Source organism: Pocillopora damicornis, chromosome 7 (genome assembly GCF_964200805.1).
Source record: "Pocillopora damicornis chromosome 7, jaPocDami1.2, whole genome shotgun sequence".
Lineage (NCBI taxonomy): Eukaryota > Metazoa > Cnidaria > Anthozoa > Scleractinia > Pocilloporidae > Pocillopora > Pocillopora damicornis.
In genome coordinates, this window is record NC_142676.1 from 10,493,506 (window position 1) to 10,511,695 (window position 18,190).

The following is an 18,190-nucleotide window of genomic DNA, read 5'->3' on the forward strand; positions in this document are numbered from 1 at the left end:
GCTCTTTTATTAGTACCTGAACGCCTTGGAACAGGAAATTTCTTGTTCGGAGACGTTTAAGAATAAACATCCCGAAGCCACTCTAATTAAATTAAAAATTGTTAAATTGTAAAATTGCCTCTTATCAATCCATTCTATTTATGTTTAAGATACCCGCTTGGCATTGGTTCTTTTTGATACTTAACAGATTGATTCTTTGTGGTGTCCCCTATTTTTCGCTTCGGCTATTTCGATTTATTTATTTATCTATATATTGGTAAGAAAGGCAAATGATACATTTTGTGTGTCCTATCCGTTTGTTACTTTTTCAGTCGAATCTCGTTTTGTGTAATTGAAATTGGAGACAGAGAGGTCAATTACGAGATATGTTTGTTTTCGTTTTCCGAGAAACGGATTTTTCCTCAGCAGTATAAACGCTTACAAAACTTCATCGAAAACGCCGACAAAGCATGTTTCGAACCGCTTACAAATTCGTTTTCAAAAAAACTGAGGTACAAACCTTAACTAAGACATTTAATTTACAATACATATAGCGCAAAGGGACATATAGCATTAGCGCACTAATTACTGTAGACATTACATGAAAAAAAGGAAATATAACAAAAATAGGTAAATTGATAAATAGAAACGTAAGTAAGAAAAAATTGTAGAGAAAAGGAAAAAACGTAATTACAAAAAAAATTGGGATCTTACAAAACTATTATCTATAATTTATTTTGAATACATGCTTTTCACTGTCTTTTTTACAATTATTTTCATCGGTTATTTGAATTAATTTTTTCCTTGTTTTAACTACAGAAAGTAAATTTTAAAATACTCAACTAACCATCAAGTTTAATAAGGAGAAAATAGCAAAAATTTCTCCTGATTTACTGTACCTTGATTTTATTCTAATTGACAATTTTTTTTCAAGTTCACATGACGTAAATGTATAGCATTTGATAACGTATCTTGAAGTCATCTGAAACCAAAGACTGTTCAAATTTATAGACGGAGCGAAATCGGACTGTTGAATGAATTGTCATCGTTTTCTTTCCGTGTTATTATCATTATTTTCTTCATCGGTAGTGCTCTGTGGTAACGTTTGGAAGACACTGGTCGAAAAATGTCTTAAGATGAGAGTATGTAAACATTGTCTTCTCGTCACTTATCTTCATTTGTTGAATTATTTTTGAGAAATGTTTCATAAACGCAATAGGAAATCTCGAGACTTATGCAAATTCTCGAATGCGTCTCGGATTTGCGTAACAAGTTCTAACAATGTCGAATTAATTCTCCCAACCCCTCGTGTTTACATAAGGCCATGTAAACACGGGGAAAGAAGACACAGGATACTTTTTGAGTGTTTATCCGTATTTTTCTTTTCTTTTCTTTTACAGTCGGATTTTGCTTACTTTAAAAGCGATCGGGGACACAGAGGTCACTTATGAGAGACCTTTGTTTTCGTTTTCCGAGAAACCTGCGGGTTTTTTCCCGGAATTAGAAACGCTTACGAAGCTAATATCGAAAACGCCGACGATGCACATATTGAGAACGCTCACAAAGCCGTTCCCAAACACAACTGAGCTCTTCACTTAAGGGAAGGAAAAGGAAGAAGTAAGAATCTCCTAGGCTCCATGGTCATGTTATCAACTAATGATGTATTTGAAGAAAAATAGTGTCTCAGCTGGCGAATAGCATCGAAAGCTTCGAAGGAATTATCCAGTCTGGTATGTCAAATTTATCAACAACATTTCTTTAGAGTAGCGGAATTTATTCGTGAAATTTTGCATTGGCAGAACGAAATCTCTAATGCGATGAAAAGTTCAGCCTTCACAGAAACAAAGACTCTTCCAGATCTAGATACACTGCGGACATCGAGTGCATCGAAGTGATTACATAGAGAAATATTTCAGTTAAATTTATCGACAATATAACATTCAATGGGAGTCGATCGATTCACTCTCGAGATTCCTCTTCGGCAGGATACGAAATCAAAACGATTTGCTACGCTGAGAGTTGTCTTTTACAGGATTATGTAAGCCCTAACATAACTTAAGCAACGATTATATTTATGAAAGTTGGACATTACATGATTATGACAATGGAATAAAGTTGAAATATTGTACTTTCGCAACGTATGTAAATCTTACGTGAACTAAACAGTTTTGCTATGATTTTCATTTTCGGCCTCGCCTTTTACCTTCTATATTCGAAAAGTCTGATTATTCTAAAAAAATTGTGTTTGTCCACTGAGATGATAAAAATTTCAAATCACGACACAGGTTTCGGTCAGGGTAACCAAATTTGCGGCTGAGACAAATAAAGATCCGGAAGACTTTTTAGCTCTCTATGGCTTATGTTCTCTCGTGCAGAATGAGTCTTGCAAAGGACTATTTGAGAAGTTTAGCCGTTTCATTTGTTTGAGCTTTTCAGGAATAATAACAAGGTGCAAATTAATTAAAGTCAATCCTTTGACCCATCTGCGTGACTACAAAATAATCTATTGTAATCAAATCGAGCAGGTATTAATTTGATCACTTCACTGAGCTTCAATGCGGTAAGATTATTTTGAATGGAACACGAAAAGTACGAATCTTTGAACAAAGGACTAAACTTTGGGAAACATTCCAAAGCATTGTGATGGCTGATGAAATAATCACTGAAACATAACACTCACTGTTTGCCATACATGTTATAACTTGAATACAGTAACTCGTACGCTCGATTCGTTAAGGCAACGAGTATTATAAATCATGGGTATTGCTGAATCCAATTTTGACTGTTCCCAATATGATTGCTTGCTTGTGAGGGCATGGGGTAGACATGACAAGGGTCACTTCGCTGGCATCGATTTGTCCTATTTGTCCATATTTACTCAAGTGACAGAGTGATCACGGGAACAAGAACGGATCAAGCTCGGGAATCGATCTCTAGTTACAAGCCATATTTTAGGACCTTTGTTGACCTTTGTCAGCAGAAATTTTTATAATTTGCAGCGAAAGAAAGGGAATAAGCAAAGAATTTTTCCCTTTACATTTCAGTTGTTCGTGACTATTACAGAGATAAGGAAACAAAGCGGCTACGATGGCGACCAAAAACAGCGACTTGGTGCATGAGAAAATCAAGGAACAAAAAGAGAATATTTGCAAAAATAGCCCGAATCTCTCTGTAGAAGCTGTCGATGACCTAGAAGCAGCCCTTGGAAGATTACACTCCCTTACCTTCAAAGATACAAAACAAAAGGATTTATTTTTTGAAAACCTTCAATGTCTTCAAGGATATCACATCATTCAAGTTTTCAATGCATGGGCGGCCTCTCGTCTTCAAGATTCACTTAAAGAGCTTCAAAAATCTACAAAAGAGATAGTGACACTTTTCGAAATTTGCTTTCAATTTTGTTGTTCCCCCATCATGTCCAATAGAGTATCCTTTGAAGTGTTTATCAGGACTGTTGAATTCTGCTTTCCCTCTAATTCAAAGAAGCACCACTTTTCAACAAAAATTGTTTCGAGGCTACTCAAACTTATGCAGATTCTCCAAGAAGGAAAACTTATTTTTCCCGCTTTGGATTCACAGAAGAAAAATTACTGCATTAAAAGTGCCGCGGATCTCTTCAAAGACCTAATTGCAATTTTAGAGGCGAGGGACTATTACGCGGAATATATTGTTGAAATAATCTCTCTAGCATCCAAGTTTGCCCTGGCAGATTCCAAACACAAACTTGTATCGGAACTTATGGAGACGTTTTTTCCTGACTTACAGGCACCTTCTGATGACTTGATCCCTGCGATTTACTTCAGAAACTGGAGTGATCTCCTTCAGTTAACGAAGAAAGGAGATGTTGCATTCATTCTTCGTTTAGCCAGTGAAGATCCACTTTATACACCATTACTGGGTACCATATCTCCTCTTTTCCATATGGTAGGTGTCTTACAGGAGCTTGAAAGAAAAGGAGAGCAAGTTGATCTTGGCTGTGAGGAAGATCGACTAGATATTTTCTTTAGACACATGTACGATATTTTCAGAGACGACTACGAGATGACAGCTACCTCATTGAAAATCTTCTCGTGGAAAAAGGTTAACGATGCCGACTTAGCAGAGGTGTGTAACATTTTCTTTCTCAGAGAATGTAAAGAGCCCAGACAATATCCAACCCGCAGAGTACAATGCTTCCAATCAATCAAACAACTGCTACATGAAATTCCAGACGGTAGTCTAGTTACAAGAATTCTCAAATTTTGGATTGACTCATTTCCAAATGATCTGGAAAAAGCAGAGCTTAAGAAATTGCTAGACCTCTTCATAGGACTCTTCGATAAACGATCAGCTGAAAGCGTGAACGGCTTACAAGAAAAAGCTGAACGGCTCTTGGAGTATATCGTGAATATTTTCAAGCTGCTCTTAATCCATCCTTTGCCCGGAGCACCTGGAGTATTGGAGGAATTCAAGCGATTAGCCTATTCTTTTTTAAAATGGATTTCACAAGAAGTTGACTTCAGCGAGGATGCGAAAGGAAACATGGTTGCCCTTTTCGTGCGTTGCTTCAATCGTACAGAAAGGTGCAATCAATTTTCCTGTGAATTCATCAAATCTTTGTGCTTATGCAAAGGTTTGTCCTTAGAATACAAGGAAACTTTCTCTAAGGAAGTTGTAAACTTTTTCACTCATCTCGACGAGAACGAAAAAGACATCATTGTAGCTTTTGTATCTAAAGTATCTACGTCCAGTCAGAGCCTTAACAGTAATCAGCAAGTCTTCTCCGAACTGTTAGAGACACTAAATCAATTGAGTTTCAAACACAAGCTTCTGAAAAAACAAACTAGATCTAAAACATTTCAGCTCATCATGGATCTGGCCAAAGCTCCGCTTACGAGCATGAAGACTGATAATATAGTTCGAATATTGAGGCATTCAAGGAATTCAAAGGATGACCTATCATGCTACGGATATTTTTTAAGAGTAGTAACCTCAGCTACAACAATTGTCAAAGAAAGAGCTCAAGAGTATTTTGACGTTCTTTTCTCAGCAATTTTTGAAACTTTGAACGGTTCGAAACCCCTCACTGAGGTCTTTAGCATTCACCATCGGAAAATGACTGACCTACAATTTGATGATGGTGTGTCAGTCGATGTGATGACCATTTGGAATGTCATCGTAGCTGGACTATTAGCAGTCGGCACCTTTAAGGAGAAGGTTGACTCGCATTGTTGCTTGCCGGTTTTTGCAAGGGCAAAGGGATTTAACTCCCCCTTCGAAGCATTGTTACTGTATTTTGAGTTAAGGCTGGTGTTTTGTAAGGTCATTTTTTTGTTGAGAAATTCGCCCAAGAGAGGTAATAGAGAACCATTACCTCAAGCCCCTGTCGGAAACTTGGTTGATGCTCTGAAAATCATTGTGCAGTCTGATGTCTTAACAACCGAGGCGAAGCTTAGGTTGATCCGAAAGCTTTTAATCCTGGTGCAAAGAAAACCATGGCTTCTTACTGGAAATACCTTACCCTGTGCACTCATGAATGTGATTCCGCTCAGCTGCAAGATCTGCCAATCAGATAAAATGAAGCATTTGGACTTTGAGCTCATTGCAACCATCATTGAACGTCCTGGAATGGTGGAACGCCTTGGAAGTATTCCTTCGACGCCGTCAAAATCAATGTGTTCCGTTCTTTGTTCAAACATAGATGATGTTGGCAAGATATACGATTGTGTTGCCTCCTTCAGAGTTGCAAAGCAAGCATTCCTGGAGCATATGTTACTACTATTGGAATCAACTATCAAGGTTTCCAGCTCAGCCATTGAGGTAGTTCGTCTCCTAAAAGAAGCAGAAGAACTACTCTGTAAATTTGACTCACAACTGATGCCTCTTGCTGTTTCTATCTTTTCTTACCTTGTTGAAAACAACGTAGCCCCAAAGGAGAGATTGGCCTTTATTGCACTGGTTTCTTCACGGTGGGAAACTACTTGCGACTCAAGCGTGTGTTCAAGGTATGAAATTCCTCATATTCTTTGGAAAGCCTACGAAAGTAGTAGGAATGGAAAAGGAACGCTTGAGGCCACGGATCAAATACACGAACTAATTGAACGCGTCAAAGACCTGGAAAAACGAATAGTTAAAGAGGCTATGGAAAATCCAGGTACCTTTGAGCGTGGCAGCACTATTCCTTGCGACCTAGAGTGGCTTGCTCTCCATTCCTCTTTGTCAGGCGAAGATGTTGCCCTGTGCTTCCACCTCTCTTGCTGTTACCCAGGTGTTCACCGTCTGACTTGTTTCAGCCCGTATGCAGGTTCTGGTTCGCAAATACAGGATGGTCACTCACTGCCTTTACCTCCTCGGAACGACGAATCAAAAAACAAAGACGATTTCCGGAGCCGTACAAAGTTCAGTAGTGCCGCCCAATATTCATTTGAGCAAAAATCTAAGGCTTTAACACCAGCGTCTCTCTTGACTCCAGGTAAAATTGCAGAAAAAATGATGAAACAGTTAAGGCGTCTCTTAGGTGATGATATAAACCTCTGTGATATTGCAGTTAAGCTTTGGAATTCTTTGTTTGCTAGCGAATGCTTAGCTTGTCCAGATGAAGTCTGCAAACCTTCAGACGATTCTTCAGCTTGTAATAATGTGGCAAGGTTTTTCCTCTACTGCTTGGAAAAGGCACCGTACTTTGAGGTTGTACCTTTCTGGTTCGACAATGAAATCCGCAAGGGCCTTAGTCAGCACCACGTCCTTCAATGTTCCGAGGTCATATTTGGATCATGTGGATGGAACGCCCAAAGCCTGGACAAGGAGGGGCATCTTAATATTCAGGTTGCCATTATTTCAATATTACAAGACATCCTGAGAAGTAGCTGTCAGTTTCCCGGAATGCCCCTTTTCCCACATACAACATCCTGTTTTCGTGGTCTTAAACCCCAGCTGGAGTCACTCCTTTGCATTCTTCAAAAGTTCTTACCGTTTCAAATAACCTTTGATCTTCTACAACTCGCCAGAAGAGACCTTCAAGCTGCAACTACGATTGCAACGATTTTTCCTCTGTGGACTTTGGAGAGAAATGAAGCACAAAAGTTGCTGGAGGAAGTTAAGAGGCGCATCGAAACGGAAGGATTGCTTATAAACCCCTTGTGCAAAGACTTTGTTTGGTCAATGCTAGAAGCGTGCGGCCGGGTTTACAGAGATAGTTCTAAAGTTTTGCTAGACAAACTCGAATGGCTAACCGATTTACAAGGCCTGGATGTTTTAAATTACGGCCTTGATCGGCTTTCAAACTGGCGTAGGTTGATGACGGCGGACGGACACCCTGCCCACGTGATTGACAAATGGTGTGTGTTTTTCCTCTTCACGCCCAAGGAGAATTTTTCTCTGCGTGATGTTGATGCAGTTCTTGACCTCAATCCCTCGTCCCTGCAGCTCGTTAAAAATTCCTCTGAGAATATCAAAAGATGCTTATTTTCAGGAAACGGCTTTCGAGAAACGCATTTGCAGGAAGAAGAATCACCAAACCCTTTGATCAAGGAACACCTTCGACTGGCTAGATTTCTCAGCGAATTAATTCACATATTGAAGCTTCAAATGTCTGAAAAAACTGTCACCGATGCTGTTGTTGAGAGAATTGTGGTCCAGGCTTGTAACAAGCTGTGCAAGAGTCATATGGAAAAAATCAAGAAGGAAGAAGATGAAGTCAGCAATACAAAAAACAGAACCAAACAGTTAGAGGACAAACAACATCAGGAAGAAGACAAAACAAATACGGCAGAGGACAAATCCAAAAAGAGAGGAGACGTAACCAAAAGGAAAAAGGAGCAAACCAATACGACAGTGAGCAACTCAAAAAGGAAAGAAGAAAAAGAGGTAGAAGCCAGAACCGAGAACATGAAAGAAAACGAGGGAGAAAAGACGGCAGATAAAACAGAAGATACAGACGACGAACCCAAAATTGCAAAAGATGAAACCAAAAGTAGAAATCCCTACAGTATCCTCCGCAAGACACTTGAGGCCCTTTTCAATGAGTTGTTTGCCAAACAACCCACAATCGCTGATAATCCATCCAGTTTTCTAAACTGTGGCGAGGCACTTCAGGGACAAGAGAGCGAATTAAGTTCGACAGGTCCATTCTTGAAAGGTTCAACTTTGCCGCCGCATAATCTCCCAAATAAAGTTTATGAGTCAATGCTGGTATTAATGCGACGCTGGTTGTCGGGTATCGCCAACAAACCAACCCTCGCTTCAAACACTATGAAGATTGTTAAATCACTTTTCTCATTCTCGTATGAGAAAAATCATTCCCAGATAAAGAAGCTACAGGACGAGATTCGACTTCAGATTCTATCATTTCCAAGAAATCAGCTTCTTCTTTCTCAATTTCAAGCAGCAGGCTACAACCAAGGAGACTTAGTGGACTCTAGGGACCTTTGGGCTTCGCCCTCTCTCGAACTCTCTTGTTTCCTCAGCAAGAGTGAGATTCCAAGTGAGAAACGATATGAAACGAAACTAACGAATGTCCTCAGGCTTCATTGGAGCCAATGGAAGGACCTGCTTTTCATGCTGAATATTCACTCTATAAAGATCGATGACTGTGACTTTCCCACGAGAGATCTCTTTGGAATTCAAGCTTCGCTGGATCAAATGCAGAAGCAGGTTGCGGCAGCTATAAAAGAAATTGGTGGGCGGATTGAGTGTGAGGACGTTACCAGACGCGTGACGGAACTAATTCGTGAAGAGCAGCGACATCGTGCCAGAGTGACTAAATTCCACAAGAGAGTAAGTAAAATAATTCACGCTAACTTCGTCAAAGACACTGCGAGCGCAGCTTGGAAGCTAGGAATTTGGAACGTATTCCAGTATCGTATGCAATACTGTCTTTACCAATGGTTAAAATTGCAAATTGTAACATTTACGGAGGAACGATTATGACAGCTTGGACAAGGTGCTATGATTTGATAGCCTGTAAACCTCCCTATAGTACACGTCAATAGCCCTTCGAATAAGTTGTGGTGTTATGATGGAACGAATAATCTACCACAACGCACAAATGATTTGGAGATGCTCCGATCTGTAGATAGGGTAGGAAAAAGTTCAGTTTCCTTGAGATGCATTTTGAAACTTTTCTCCCATGGAATCAGTTCGTTTCAAAAACATTTTAAAAGGGTGGCTATGATTGACTGAGTTAAAGCTGACGTTATAACAAACCTTGTCTTTATTTTCCAGAAAGAGACTGACAAGCCTTGTAAAAATAAGGTGGGTTTCGTGTGTTGTGTGTGCTTTATTATATACCTGGCTTGCAGTCATTTCACTGGCTAGCCTTCAAGAAAGTTATCCTGGGCAGTAAGCCGGTAGGCACCTTGTTCCTTTCAGTATGTCAAATATGATGCTTATGAACATTCTCACTAAATATTCTTAAACTAGACTTTATGGCCCGTAATTAACTTAAAAAATAAAAGAGAAGTTAGAAAGCACCAGGTTAACGCAATATGAACTCGAGGTAAACAAATAGCTTCTCACAATTATTTTTGCGCTCTTGATTCGCTGATTAACATTTTCTGAATATGTAATTATTTCTGAATATCTAATTATGTAATATGCGGCTTCGTTTCTCAGCCATACATGTATATGCTGCTTAAAAGAAAGGCATTCTTTGTTTAAAGTACTTTGATAATTTCTGTTTCCTTTCCAAGACGGAAAAAGGGAAGACAAAACTGGTGGCTGTGTGGGAAAACCGATTTTTAGAAAACATCAAACTTTGCTCAGAGTTAATTCCAGGTAAGCGAATGAAAATGTTAGGTAACTTCATAAGTTTGTCTTAGAGAACTTGACAAAAAAAAAAGACTCAAAACGATCTCCTGTCTAAATTTTCAACGTCCGAATCTAGCTTAAAAATAGCATGCCAAACGACAGCTAACCTCTAAATGCAGAAAATCTCTTTATTTTTGCATGCTAATTTAGCTGGATTTACACATTGAAAAAGTGAACCCGTGACTTGTATTGTCTCGCAATGCCAATCGGTTGTGATGAACTGAATCTGGTAATGATGAGTAAGTCAAACGAAACGTAGTTGTTGAAAATCGACCCACGAACAATACAATCGTCAAATTGGCTTGAAGCATTTCTTCTAAGAATAAAATCGGAATCTGTGCCACGACGAGGACATAATTTTTTAATTTTTGGTAACTCAAAGTAAGTGGATTTTGTTAGTGCTTCTGGGTAGAAGGGAAACTTGGCACGCTTCGACTTGCCAAGGAGGATTTTAATCGTAAGTCTTAAAAGACTTCACGAAGAAGGGAGCTTGAAAGATGGTGGGACTTCTTGGAGAGATTATGTCACTTTCTACCGTTCCAATTTGTAGGTTGTTACGCCCCCAACGGTTTCCACTCTGAGAAACCTGTGATTTGCGCTTTGTCCGTGGACAACAGGATCTTGACTGTGTTCAAAGAGGAGAAAGGCCGCAGAGAGGAAATCGAGAATGTCGAAGTTAAGCTCTTTGAAGCTGGTTTGTACGTGTACGGGTTGCATACCAGTGGTCATGACTACGTCACTGACGAGCTGTGGGCCGCATTTTATAAAATGCTATTGGAAAAAAGATTGGTGCCCACAATTGTCTTGTCCAATGAAAGCCCGGGATTTCATTGGATCAAGAAATTTGTACAGCCTGGTAAGTGGAGACTACACGTGAAGAGATTTTAAATCAGCCAACACGTATTTTTCAGAGTAAAGCCAACTCCCATTTTTAATAATGAACATGTCTGTGTTTCACATTTTCAGTAAAAGTACATCCCTGCTTCTGGAAGTGGCACCTACATTGCGGCATCGTTCCTCCAGAAGAAGACTATTTAGACTACCGCCCAATTGAAGCAGCCCTATGTCCTTGGTTACACGGACTGAGCGAATACCTTACCTTAACAAGGATAAACGTCGCTAGGTTTCGTTTCAGAGATTTCACGGTGAGTTCATTCGCTATCACAGAAGCTGGCCGGAAAATTTTGACCTTACATTCCCCTTCTTGTGAATCAGGACTCATTTATATCTTATATCCTTTGCATCCAATATCACTCACTGCTTTTGCAGTAAATTGAGTTGGATCGCATCCTTTTCAAAGCTTATCATATAGACAGATTTGTACTGTTATTCGATGACTGGCCATTGGTTGGAGTGGTCTATGCTGAACAACGCTTTTAAAGGGCTTAAAATGAAAGGAAAGCAACTGCTTACTTGCGGCATGCTTATGTAGAATGCTCTAGTGAAGTTAACGAAACGAAATGCCCAAACAGCTGAGCCGTTGATTCAAAATTTTTTAAACTTAAGGCGTTTTAGCTTCGTGGTGTCATTTATTATTTCCTAATTAAAGAAAATACAGAAGCAACTAATTAACTTCAAACTTTCAAAAAAACTTGTCTAAATCATGATCAGGATGCTCAAGTCGTTGAGAGGAAAGAGCAGCAAGCGAAAGAAGTGGCAAGAAAATTCAAGGCCACTCCTCAACTGGAACGGGAATTGCACTCGCTACACAACGACGCCTTAGTAATAGAGAAACTGTCATCGAAACTGGAATTCGCTGTCAAGAAAACACTCACCCAAATTGTAAAGGGAGAATGGCCCACCACAGAAACTGTCAAGAAGCATATTGATATGAGAAGGCTGGCGTTTATCAAATGTGAAGGGTGCAAATTGAAAATTCAAAAATGCAAATGTAAAAGTTACCATAAGGATTATGCAACTATTGTACTTAGGGTGTGTGAAAACGTCCAGGAAACACTCTTAGTTTTGCTTTTCTGTGTGTTTCTAGTCAATCTGTTTGCTCTGGACTAATATAGCTCTTGGTTAGGGGGTTTTAGGAAAACGCTAGTTGAATGAGGACACTTCTTCCGAATAAAGTTTCTTTGAAGAGACCTAATTTTCTTTTAGTTTTATTTTGTTTTGCCCTTTTCTGGCCTCCACTGAAAGGCAGAGTGACGCTCAAAAAAGTAGGAACCACTCAGGGGTCAAAGGTGGTTGGCCGGCTGCAGACGAAAGTTTACTTTTGTCGTTTAGCTGTTTCCTTTGATTTCGTTATTTTTTAGAGGGCTCTTCTATAGAGTGTTGTGAAATTAAACCAAAGTAATCAAAGTAATCTAAACGAATGAAAATATAAGTTTATGAAAAATGAGCCAACAAGAACGCAAAGTAAAAACATGCAAACTGTTCAGGGCGTGAGAAAACACGGGTGACAAAGCCACGCATGGTCTTAGTTTTAAAGCCGACTTTCTGGACCAATTACTGAGCGTAGTAGAGAAAAAAAATTGATCTTGAATTACTTTACACGCTCAACCGAAAGTGCTCTATGCGCAGAACATAGTTGGCTAACCAGAGCAATGCTGCTATAAAATTACAAGACTTTAAGAAGCTGAACTTTTAATATCTACATACTGACATTCAATCAAAAATCAGATCCATTTCATAAGTACCTGACTTTAAGTGTTTTACTATTAAATATTATTAGCTATGCCAAAATGCTGACTTCTATTAGTTATTCGCTACAGAGAACTGAAATCTTGAAGGTGTACAGAGTCTGGCTGGTAGCCAGAGCTAAGTCAAGATATAGTGAATGGATTCAATCCAGAGATAACGAAGATCATGTGGCCTGATCGTCCGGGTTAGAGCGGTCCTGGTCCCAACTGATGTCGAACACCCTAAACAGAAGTTACCTTCAGAGTCATGTGAGTTAGACATAGCCCAATTCAGGACTACTCTCACCTGGACAATCAGACTACATGATTGAATAAGTGAAAATTGGTAACTTTTAATTGCTACCCAGGCAGAGGTGTGAGCAGGGGAAAATAAGTAATCAATGTGACTTGGCACTTGACATATTTCACATAGAATTGAGTGAGAGACCCAGTGAATCTTGTAATGACCAGCTACTCAACCTTTAGCACCAAAACCATGATAAGTGAAGTAAACAGTCAATACTAACACAAACTGTAATAGAATAATTCAGATCAGTTTATATCAATTGTGAAAAGTGAATCGTCCATTCCTATAAACTGGTATCAATAAAGGACTGAGAGGAATTTCAAAGTATAATTCTGGCAAAACCTAATTTTGAAGGTTGTACAACTGACAGACAGAGACACACAGAGAGAGAAATGCTGAAATACATACACACAGACAAAAGACAGCCCAACACACAGACAGACACCTATTAATGCAAAAATAGCCGAGGTAATCGCAAAAACAAGCAAGTGGAAATGAGGCCCTTGAATTTAAGTGCCTGTGAGAATGGCCCCTCTTGGGATGTCATCAATAATTTCACTACTTACAGTTACAATCATTCTTACACAGATAACAAATTTTTCCATTACAGTACCACAACATTGTCAAGCAGAAATGTAAAGAAAATAAAGAAAAGCATGACCTGAGCAATTGTCTTTGATTCAAATTGTCATAGTTCAATACATAAGGAATTTATGAAAGACAGTAATAAGAATTTTTATTTTAAGGGTTAAAATAAGAAAGAAAATTCAATCAACACTTTGAGCAAATCACTCTAAGCAGTATCAGGATAGTTACAATCATGTTCCAGCTCCAGTGTATTTAGACAATTGAAAAGGAAAGTTTTTAATTTCACTATAATCTAGGGAACACCCCAATGGACAATGGTCAATAATCCCTTTGGCACAAGATCCAGGGTTTTACAACAAACTAATTACAACATCTGAAAGAATTTGCTTTCATCCCCTGAATGCCTTCATGCCAAGTCAGTCTGTAAGAAAAACTAAGACTAAATATTCTCATTTTAATCCAGGAATAATATCCATAAACTAAATTAGTGAAAAAAAGTGATCTAAAAAAACCTTCTGCAAAAACCAAGAAGTGCACTGTTCAATGCATTGTCAGCTCCTGGCAATACATTTATAAAAAATAATAAATTGCAACTTAGAGATATTAATTCTTCCATAAGTTAGTGAGAAACAAAACATAAATAATGTACATGTTAGTTAAGTTAAAAATAAGCAAACCTATGAAATAAATCCAGCAACAATACTCATGTCCTCAAAAAATTCCTTTGCACTCACACATACGAACAGTACAATAATTTCCATTTTTGGACAAATTCTGTTATTAAAAAAGCTATATACAGTCATAAAAACCTTGCTTTCCACCAACAAAGTCTTAGCAAAATTACATAAGCAAACGCCTTCAGTTGTAAACCTTTCTTTCTGCTCAGAATTGTTGCTAGAAAAGCATTTACAAGCTTTTCACAGCCAGTCTTGAACAACTGTTACTTGTCTAGGCTCTGGTTGACTTATCACCTTCCCAGGCCACCTCTGTCAGCCTAATTTTTCTGACCCGGCGATAGTAGATAATACACAGGATGAAAAACACAATCACCAAAATAAAGCCACAGATCTAAAGAAAAAAATTATTTAAAATACATGTCAGTTATTGGGAGAGATAAATTTAGAATACCCAGTCAAGAGAGCTATTTACAGATTTATGCTAAGAAACATTGAGTGACAAGTAGTTGCCAAATTTTGTTGGAGGAACAGGTAGAATTTTAATAAAAATTGTTGTCTCTGAGTCAAAATTTTTCTCCTGCAATCAGTCCCAAAAATTCAAACTGATGGAAATCAAGCAACTGATTGCTGTGAAAAATTATGTTGCTAGAAAAAATATTTTTGCAAACATTCTCCAAATGACACGATGATGCAAATGTTGCTGCAATTAATGTCCCCGCAAACAATTGCAACATGTTTTGGAAACAGTAAAAGCAATGCCACCTGTTTCAGAGTCTTGTTGCAGCCACTTTTTCCAGCCATTTTCCCTTTAATCACCCTTGCCTAAGATTTTGAAAAAAGCTTTCTTATCTTCCTAACACATGGCTTTGCAGCCAATTTAGGTGCCTTTTTACACTCAACAAACATAAATAGGAAAGCAAATTTCAGTCAACTAACTACTGCATCAAAGACAAAGGGTCACTTCATTTCACTGAGAGAGATTAAGCTATCATTTAAAAGCATCCTAATAGCAATAAGCACATAAAATAGTTTTACTTACTGCTGCAATGATAAACTGCGCAGACTTCAGGGTCCACTGAGACAAAAGAGCCGAGGAGAACAAGAAGAAGAAGAAATACGACAAGGAGTAACTCAGCAGAAAAATCCACTGTTGGAACAAAAGCAAGTAAAATCATTAGTTCAATGCCTTTGACTATGTCTAACTTTACACAAGTTATAAATACATCTACAGTATGCCATTAACTTATGTAACAAAATTTTCCTTTAACCCCCTATGAGTGACCAAGACAGAATTTCTCCACACAACATCACTAAAATATCAAGTAGACAGGTGATGAGGAAAGAGAAAAATATCAATTGGAATGCAGGGTTAGTAGTTGATCTACCTCCAAATTCTCAGGACTAATGGCATAAGAGTTGTATGGTAGACAGCCAGGAGAAATACTAATGAGATCTTGAGAGCAAAAGGGTTTAATATGATTCTTTAGAATTATTTCACAATTTTTCAACTTTTGAAGAAATTGAATCAGTTTCTTTGGCCAGCTCTGGTCATCTGTGCTAAAACAGAGCAAAACTGAATCACTGAACACTCACCAGAGAATATTCCCTCTGCCAAACACCCAGTATCTTGACTTTGCAGCAACCAACCACATGGAAGAAGATGATGAGTAATGCTCCAATCCAACACAGAGCACTGACGACAATGAAGAAGCCATAATGAGAGAAAATGCTGGATTCTTCATGACTCAAAACCAATGCAAATGCAATCACACCAAGAACCTAGAGATTTTACAACATAATCATCAATGAGAAGGCTTTCAGCTGTTCTCTCTCAGAGAGACCAAAAGGAAATTTCTTCTTAGTCAGTAACAATACATTTTTGTCCACAAAGGTGATGAGAAGATAGAAAAAGGTAAAGTTTCCACACAGCCCCATACTATTGTAAAACAAATCTGTTTTCCCAACGGAAATGTATTGTTTTTGTCATTGTTTTCTCTGTTCAAGAAGTGAATGCATAATGTAGAATGGGGCTGTGCAGAAATTTTACCTAGAAAAATATCAATTGTAGAAAATAATCAGTAAAACAACAAATTTTCAGTGTTTAAATACTATGAAGTGAATGAATGACAGTGAATATAATTTATTGTTAGATGTTGCACAAGAAAGGGCTACATTTTGAGAAAATCCCAGAGACTAATTCATATATTTCCCAGTTCCCCAAAAATCTCTGGTCGGTAGATTTGTTATTCTGTACAATTTTACAACAAAATGTTATAGGTTCGTTATTATCGGCTATTGATAACCTATTGATTAAAACCCTTGGTTCTTGATACCTGTGGCCACAGCTACATCAGTGAAGACTAAAACCTTTCACTGACGTGACATTACGCGGCGCTCTGTAGACTGGATTTTAATAGCAACTACGTAAGCCAATTGTAAATGTACATATCGAACACTTCAAGTCCTACGTATAAATCATTAAAAATCTGTGATTTGCCGGTTGAAAAATGTTATGCTTCACGCAGTCGTAACAAGTACGTACTACGGCAAAATATTTTCGTATCGTTACATTAAAAAACAAAGAATTGTCTCGAATAATCCACTGATGTAAAACCCACTGTAAGTTTCAAACACGCCAAATTTCGCAGTTGATTTGTCAAGAACACTTGTTGGGTGCGGTGAGGCAATGCATGCATGTTTGAAAAATACCTGCATATTTCAAGTACGATTCTAACATAGACAGAAAAACATTTGACATACAGAAAATACAAAATCGGAAACTGAAATCCGTCTGAAAGCTATCGAAATCGTAGAAAGAAATATACATTTAACATAATTAAGAAGTCGTTTAACTTTCACTTACGAACTGTAGCAAATATAGGAGTCCTTCGAGCGAAATCAAAAAATACGTTTTGCACCCATAACTGTCGCCTTCAGCCATCGTTTAAATAATTCTGTTGAGAAAAAAGGACTATGAGGTTAAACTTTGACGAAAGAAACCCCAACTCGAAAGGAAGTATTGCGAACAGACGGATATCCAATCGCCGTAAACATTTGAAATAAAACTGGAATCGCTATTATTTTAAATTCCGAGATAAACAACAAACTAGACGTCCTCTAGAACGTAATAAGGCAGCTATCTGTTCGAAAAGTAAGTATTAACCATCAGCCTTCAGGCTGGAAGGCGATAAATAGAAGGAAATACTTTTACCTTTCGTTATCAACAAATTGGACGCTAAATAACTTGAATACTGCATTTGGAAGTGAACGGTAACATTCGATTTTGTCAACCTTATATCAGTTTAGACAGATCTCCAAAGACGATTTAGACATGAAATATTATCACTTCACACTTACCTTACGTTTCAGTAGAACAATCTTGCACCAACGACAGCGAAAAAACCGAAAATATCTTAAAAGCTTGATGCTGAGACCCGTGAGAAATAATCCTTAGAATCCAACAACGTACAAACAGCTCAGCGGCTTTCCACGTAATTTACATAGTTACCTTCGGGGTGATTCTAATTTATGTGCATTCATTACTGCATCTAAAGACTGCCGGAATTGAGTTTTTTTCTCTCTTTTTTCATTTTTTTCTTTAACTTTTTTTAAATTGATTGTTAGTTTTCTTAGCCAGATGGCTTTGTGGATGTTTGAACGCTACCTCTTGGCCCGATCTGATATATCAAAGTTCATTTCACATAAGTACGGCATAAGTCAAACTTACTCGTGGAAAATCAAGTAACTTCGAAGTGGCACACAAATACAGTAATAGTCATTTGGTAGCCTAGATGAAGGCAATGTGAAAACTTCCCTTTCTTTTTTTACCATGTGAGATAGAAATAAATTGGTTTTGCTCTTAATCTAATTAGTAATTCTCTCAAGCGGGAAATTGCCAGAGGACACGCGCACTATCAGAGAAATGGGAAATTACTATGTGGCTACCTTATTACATATGGTTCAGAGCATTGTTCATGCTGTCAATTGGAAACCATATTCAATGAATATGAATTCGTTCACGTGAAGCACGTGTGGAGGATTGTATCGGCATGTCTAAAACATATGGACTTTATTATTAGCATACTAGTTTCGCTGTTTGAAAATGCGGTATTAATGTACAGGGGTGATTGATTGATCGAGTTCCTTTCTGATTTATTAATTGATAAATTAATTGATTAGCCGTTTGCATGCTTATTTGGTTTTATATGCTGAGTTTATCATGAAAA

At 38.1% G+C, this 18,190-nt stretch overlaps 2 protein-coding genes across 2 annotated transcripts; one reads left to right on the plus strand and one right to left on the minus strand.

Annotated features, from left to right (window-relative positions):
- Positions 1-1,408: 1,408 nt before the first annotated feature.
- On the plus strand, positions 1,409-13,013 carry LOC113684465 (uncharacterized). Its single transcript, XM_089213054.1, has 7 exons — positions 1,409-1,709; positions 3,024-8,733; positions 9,181-9,210; positions 9,648-9,732; positions 10,316-10,621; positions 10,732-10,910; positions 11,377-13,013. The coding sequence occupies exons 2-7, from the start codon at positions 3,067-3,069 to the stop codon at positions 11,773-11,775; spliced, it is 6,666 nt and encodes a 2,221-aa protein (XP_089069180.1). The 5' UTR covers positions 1,409-1,709; positions 3,024-3,066; the 3' UTR covers positions 11,776-13,013.
- Positions 12,341-17,468, minus strand: LOC113684469 (uncharacterized). Its single transcript, XM_027201848.2, has 5 exons — positions 17,322-17,468; positions 16,828-16,918; positions 15,558-15,743; positions 15,004-15,111; positions 12,341-14,355 (listed from the first exon to the last, which is right to left on the minus strand). The coding sequence occupies exons 2-5, from the start codon at positions 16,903-16,905 to the stop codon at positions 14,236-14,238; spliced, it is 492 nt and encodes a 163-aa protein (XP_027057649.1). The 5' UTR covers positions 16,906-16,918; positions 17,322-17,468; the 3' UTR covers positions 12,341-14,235.
- Positions 17,469-18,190: the final 722 nt, after the last annotated feature.

Bases quoted from the DNA above. Each gene is read 5' to 3' on its own strand.
- LOC113684465 (XM_089213054.1), top strand. From the start codon at position 3,067: ATGGCGACCAAAAACAGCGACTTGGTGCATGAGAAAATCAAGGAACAA. The intron at 9,211-9,647 runs GTGGGTTTCGTG...TTCCTTTCCAAG, and splicing joins ACAAGCCTTGTAAAAATAAG to ACGGAAAAAGGGAAGACAAA. The intron at 10,622-10,731 runs GTAAGTGGAGAC...TCACATTTTCAG, and splicing joins CAAGAAATTTGTACAGCCTG to TAAAAGTACATCCCTGCTTC.
- LOC113684469 (XM_027201848.2), bottom strand. From the start codon at position 16,905: ATGGCTGAAGGCGACAGTTATGGGTGCAAAACGTATTTTTTGATTTCG. The intron at 15,112-15,557 runs GTGAGTGTTCAG...TTGTTCCAACAG, and splicing joins GGCAGAGGGAATATTCTCTG to TGGATTTTTCTGCTGAGTTA. The intron at 14,356-15,003 runs GTAAGTAAAACT...TTTTTTCTTTAG, and splicing joins CGCAGTTTATCATTGCAGCA to ATCTGTGGCTTTATTTTGGT.